Source organism: Platalea leucorodia (genome assembly GCF_965183815.1).
Source record: "Platalea leucorodia genome assembly, chromosome: Z".
In the NCBI taxonomy this organism is placed as follows: Eukaryota; Metazoa; Chordata; class Aves; order Pelecaniformes; family Threskiornithidae; genus Platalea; species Platalea leucorodia.
This window is the reverse complement of record NC_138858.1, coordinates 68,252,320-68,258,319: the sequence shown is the minus strand read 5'-3', so window position 1 is coordinate 68,258,319 and position 6,000 is coordinate 68,252,320. Positions and strand designations below refer to the sequence as shown.

Sequence of the window (6,000 nt, the reverse complement as noted above, 5' to 3'; positions counted from 1 at the left end):
TCATGTTTTTTAGGCTCGTTTCGTTAACGGCAGCAACAAGGCAAGAAAAGCAAGAACCCCAGATTATTTCTAAGATTGTAAACTATTCGGAGGGGCAGATGCCTCTTTCGCTTAAGGATTTAGAGGTGTACATCTTTTCAGGCCTTTGATTCAGCCTGCTGACGACGCAATGCAGCAGCACAAAACGCAAGCCAAGAGCGGGGAGCGCCCGGTTTAACCCCCCGCCAGGCCAGCTCCTTCCAACGCGCCGCCCCTGACGCGCCTCAGACAGGCCAGGCTCGGGATCCCCTTCCTGCCCACGTCGCTCATCGCCCGCCAGAACCAGAAGAAAATCCTCTTTACCCCCATTTCTAAAGGAAACGGGAACCCGGGCCAGCGGGCGAGCGGCCGGCCGAGTGACCCAGACCCCCAGCGCCGCCGCCCGCCTCGCCCCGGGGCCCGGAAGCCGCGCGGCTCGGGCGGAGTCGGAGGACCGAGGCCATGGAGAGCTGGCCTAGAGAGGCTCTACCCATAGAGTTCCGCCTGGAGCGGGCCTGCCACGGCACGCGCGGCGCATGCGCGCAGTTTCGTTTGTCGCTGCGACAGCAACGGCGTGGGGAGAGCTCGAAGTGGCGGCCGGGGCGGCGGAGCTCTGTGGGCAGGGGTCGGCGCCATGGCTCCCGTGCTGAACCTCAACAACGAGGTGAGCCACCCGCTCCTGCGCCCGCTGGGGCGCCGGTCGGAGCAGGCCGGCGGGGGCGGTTGGGGAAGCTTGGGCCGGGGAGGGCCCGGCGGGCAGGTGGAGGCAGCGGTCGTTGGAGGGGACCCGGACAGCGGGAGGGCAGTGGCAGAGCTGGGCGGCGGCGTGTCACCCCGCGGTCGGGCCGGGCCGGACCGGCTGGACCCGACCCTTCCCAGGGCCGGCGTGGCTGCCTGGAGCGGTGGGGAAGGCCCCGAGGCGGCCCCGGCCGCGGCTGTCGCCATGTGGCCTGAGACGGCTGCCGCCGCACCCCTGGGAAACGCTGCGCACCGCGCTGGCTCTCAGCGAAAGGGCTATGCAATGACAATAAAGATCTGTCTTGCGAAGATGAACTCCTTTTAGAGGGGTGCTACGCAGTTGTCGACATGTGTGCTTCGGTTCAACATCCCGTCGTTGAGTATCATATCATCTTCGTATCATGTCGTGTCTTACTGTGTTTGTGTTCGCACTGAAGTTTTGCAGGTGATTCTAGCAGCACTACCAAAGTCTCAGCTGCCTGTCTCCTGGATAGCAAAGATATGATGTTGCCCTATTTTCGTGGAGGTGGAGGGGTTGAGAATGAGAAATTAATGGGTTAGAGCTAACTTTTTCCTGTTCTGTAAGAAGTTTCATGTTTCATATTTCTTTCCGAATTTTTTTCCTGCTCTACAGCATGAATTAAATTAATTAGGTGTGTTTCACTTGTGATGGGTTTTGACTACGCATTTGCAAATCACTGTGTGCAGTAGGTCTGACACAACTATACCAGCTTCTTTAGACTGTTGCTGCAACACCTAAAGAGTAGCTGACAATTCTGCTGAGCATTTGTTGTATCAGCTTCTGCAGGTGACATTGTGCACTTCCAGGACTCCTAGATAATTTACAGTATGTTTAAAGTTACTATTTGTCATCAGCAGAACCAAACAGGCATTCTCAGATTACACTTGTCTTTAAAGTAAGTTTTACCTTCTAGGCATGTAGCAACTATGAGAGAGCTTGATTTGCAAGTGGAGAATTTAGTGAGAGGTAGCCTGTTCGTCAGAAAAAATGTAGTTTGATATTACATAAAATATAGATGTTTACTTGGTAATTTATTACAAGCTTTTGGTCCTTGCTGTTAACAATAAGGTCAAATGTGAATGCTTTCATATTGAAATATGCCAGTGAATCACTAAAGAAAGAAGAGAGTATTTCATTCGTTCTTGAAGCAGGGATTTTTTTGATTGATCAAGTTCAGGTGGTGATTCATAGTCTTTCACCAAAGAGATATTTATATAAAAAGGGATGAAAAAAGAAGCATTATTTGACTGAGGTATGAGCAAAGAGTTCTCCAGAAAAAGATACAGTACAATGAGTTTCTGTACAGAAGATTGAAAAGTTTCAGTAAGGACACTGGGAATGCCATTCCTTCTTATAGTTCAAACATCACCCTATCCTAAGAGGAAACTGAAAGTAAGTTCTTAGATTTTCTGAGGGTGGGAGCTTTCATCAGAGCTCGAACAAAAAGTAGGCACTCTCTAATAACAGGTCCATCCGAGATGTAAGGTACTAGAGACACTGAAATCCTCGATGCCATCTCATCAAGAGGGACAGAAGGTCAGGCTGGCTAAGAGTAAGATGGAGACCTAGTGTGAATAGATTAAACAATTTTTTCCATTTCTACACCTATGCCTTTTCATAAGCATCAGAGCTGTATTAATTCCTATGGTGAGTAGTCATAAAATCTGAAATAAATATTTTCTTTACCAATACCGGAATATCCTGTGTGTATTTATTACTAAGATGCCCTTGTAAGAACATGTTTTACTGGTAAGAAATATTTATCTTCCGCTAATAAAGGTGAAATGGTGGCATTTGAGCATGAATAAAGTAATGATTTTAGGAAGTCTAATGTTTTAAACAAACTATTGGATTTTTCTTGTGTATTCTTCCAATTTTCTAAGGGAAAGATTTACAGTAATTACAAAGCAGCTTTATACTATGCACCTTTGGCTTTCCGCAATCAACCAGTGCTAGGGGTCATACAAATTTCTTCTTTGTGACCTTTATATAGCTGATAAACTTGTTTGTCTTAGCTGAATTTACAGTAGTTCTGTGTAAGGTCTTGTAAATTCAGCTGTGTTATATTTACCTATTCCAGGTTTTAATTCTGGCAAAGGCAGACTTCTGATGTTAATTAATATCATGTAATATAATGGCCTGCTAAATGATGGAGTCTTAAGAAATTCTAGGAAGATAGGTTTCAAAATTTTTTTTACCAATTCATATTTTGTTTACAGGAATGGTCTAAGACCACTGTTTCTCAGTAACATAAATTGGCACCTTTCTTAATGTTAATTTAACTTTATTTTCATTAATTCCTGTTATATGTTTGATACTAGTAACTAACAAAACAGTTATCGATGTCCCAAAACTTCTTTAGAGCATTCCTATAAACTGTATTGTCATAGGTAAAAGTTACACAGCATCGGCTTTGTACAGATAAGATATAGTTGTTTAGCTTATTTTGGAATGGGAAGGATAACTACTTACCACTTGAGTAGGTAGCTTCAGTTCAGTGTAATTAAATGGCAGGAGTTGTTCTGGTGTTACTGTCCTGGTGAAAACAAAAAACCTCTCACACTATTAATGGAAATTTTTGTTAGTACAGTGTAAAAATCAAGCCTTTCGTTCCAATATTATAATGAAGTAAAGTGTATACATGTTTTGAAATTAAAGGACATTTAATTGGATGATGATTTAACTTCTTATAACCAAAGAAAGTTTAAAGTTGAACATTATTATTATGAAAATCTAGTCTTCCAAGAAAATGAGACAAAAAAAGGACTGTGATATGTGTCTCCTTTCTGACAGCTTTTGAATTAATTTGCTAATTTCAGAGAATTTGGAAAGGAGTAGTGACCTCAAAAGTTTTTTGGTTTTTGTTTTTTTTTAATTATTTGGTTAAAGAATACTGCCTCCATGAAGCAACATGCTTCCAACTGTTCTGATCTAATAGGGAACAAAGAATGAAAATGTCATAGTGTTTAGGTGACTGTATGAATGGGATCTGAAGTTACTGGGCAGTGGTAAAGATCCTGGGTGAAAATAAGAAGGAATTGCAATTGTTGTGATGAGGTGAAAGAAGACTAAAATATAAGAAAGCAGTCATAATTATTCTGCTATTCACAGAGTAATTAGTTCAGACATTCATAATTTCTTTTATTTTTCATGTAAAGTTGTTTATATCAGTGTAACAGGTTCAGAAACTCACATTATTTCCATGTTCACAAATGGGTGCTGCGCCAAAAGTGTATAAATGTTCCTTTTCTTTTCCTCTAATTGCATATAAACCTAGATAATAACAGAAAAAAACAAGATCTTGGTAGAGTCCACAGTTAGCAAGGTGCAGTAATTTTAAGAAGCCATCATCTTGCTGCTGGCAAATAATGTGGTACAGTTTCAGTGTGACTGCATGACTGAAAAATTAAGATTGAAAAGAGCTAAAACCCACAAATGTTTCTAATTCAGGCATCCCATTCCTGTATGGGATTATTGCATTTTGATTTCTGTGCCCAAGGAAGAGTTCAGGAAGGGGCAGGGGGGGAAGTAGAGGCTGCAGAAAGTTACAACAAAGTGAAACAGTGAAGATGAGAGTTTTTGAGAGAGGAAAATGCAGTATTTCTTACCATTTTCTACTCATCATGTTCTTTTATACAAGGGAAAACATAATTTGTAGAATGAAAATTTCAATTTTGCAGTTATTATGTGTCAGCTGCTTATGATCATGCTTTTGCAGGGTTTGTCTGTATTAAGCCTAATTGTATTCTCATCTCATGTTTAATTTTATAAGCATGCAGGCTGAAGGAATCTTTTTAAAAAACTATTGCTGTCTTGTATACGTTTCCTATTTTAAAAAGCTTTCTAAGAATTTTCAGGTGTCTTGTCACGGAATAGCTTCTGAAGTTAAACTTTTCTGGAAACATTTGCTAGATGGCAGCACATAATCATCAACTGCCATGGACAAGGGCAAGTTTAAAGGGAGATAGCTTATGTTTGATGTGAAAAAAAAGCATCGTTTATCAGCAATATACAATAGTATGAAACTGAAGATTTTGAATGGGAACAAACCCAGATTTGTGTTTTTTTCAGAACTCGTGCTTCTTAAATTATGTTGTTATGTTTTTACAGTCATACTCTGCTACCAGTATCATATGATTATAACAAATACAGTTATCTCTCTGCCCCCCTTTTTTCCTTTTTTGGAATTAAATTCTGCTTGCAACTACCTCAAGGAATTAAGCTGCAGAAAGCCCATGAAGCTAATGCAAATGATGTCTGTATGAATTGTTTTGAAAATAAGTGATCTAATGTGTATCTACGCGAGTGCTGTAATGGCTGAAATTGAATATTGGTAAGGCATTGTATTATGTAAAGCAAATTTAAATATTCTCAGAGTGAGAGTTGTTTCTGTCCATGGGCCATAGGAATTGAATCTGCCAAACTTGTTTAGGTATGGAAACATTGGTATTAGGTGAATATTTCTCTTAAATTTGTATTTATTAATCAATTGCATGCATCCAAAATAATTTCTCTTTATAAAAAATGTTACAGACCTCTTATTGAATTAGAAAAGGTTGAGCTTTATTTACAGTGCTATGGTTTTTAGGTAATAAAAGCTGATGTCTACATAATGCTTGTCATCCGCAATTGAAGTGTTCTTTTTTTTTCCCTAAAAGATAGAGTCAAGGTAGAAGTGTATCTTCAGAGTAATATGTGTGCACACACATTTTTCAGTCTGCTAAACAAAGTGCAGATCTAAAAGATGTTATGTAGGGAGCTAAGTAATGAAGCTCAAGGTGGTGGATTCCATTCAGTAGTCGTTCTGGGTCCCAACACTTTGTGTTGTGATATTCAATGTGGCAATACTCAGCCCCTTTTACGCTTTAGATTTAGGACTGACATCCTGAACTCTGAGTTATCTGGACTGCAATTTAGACGAATGACATGTTCAGAAAGCAATCTGGACATGTGGCTAAGGATTTAGACTGCTGTACAGCAAAGTCAAAGATGGATAGCATGGCTGATTCTGAAAAAAAAATCAGACAAAATGCCATGGGAAGTGACCTTAACTTGTGAAGAAAGACTGCCATACAGTCTCTGAAAGTCTGCAGTCTGAGTTATATATGTAATTCTGTGAAACTTGCATCTTTTATCATGAGCAACCAGACACGTGACATGCCCCCAAAGGAGTGTGATTCTCTGACTGCAGTTTCACAGGCAGACTCACTGCTTCTGAAGCT

At 41.0% G+C, this 6,000-nt stretch overlaps 1 protein-coding gene across 1 annotated transcript in view; it reads left to right on the top strand.

Moving 5' to 3' along the window:
• Positions 1-542: 542 nt before the first annotated feature.
• The window catches only part of SRFBP1 (serum response factor binding protein 1), an 84,245-nt gene continuing 78,787 nt past the window's right edge, over positions 543-6,000 (top strand). The window contains exon 1 of the mRNA XM_082335444.1: positions 543-682. Within this exon, the coding sequence (XP_082191570.1) occupies positions 653-682 (30 nt within the window). The 5' untranslated portion in view covers positions 543-652. The remainder of the gene's footprint in view (positions 683-6,000) is intronic.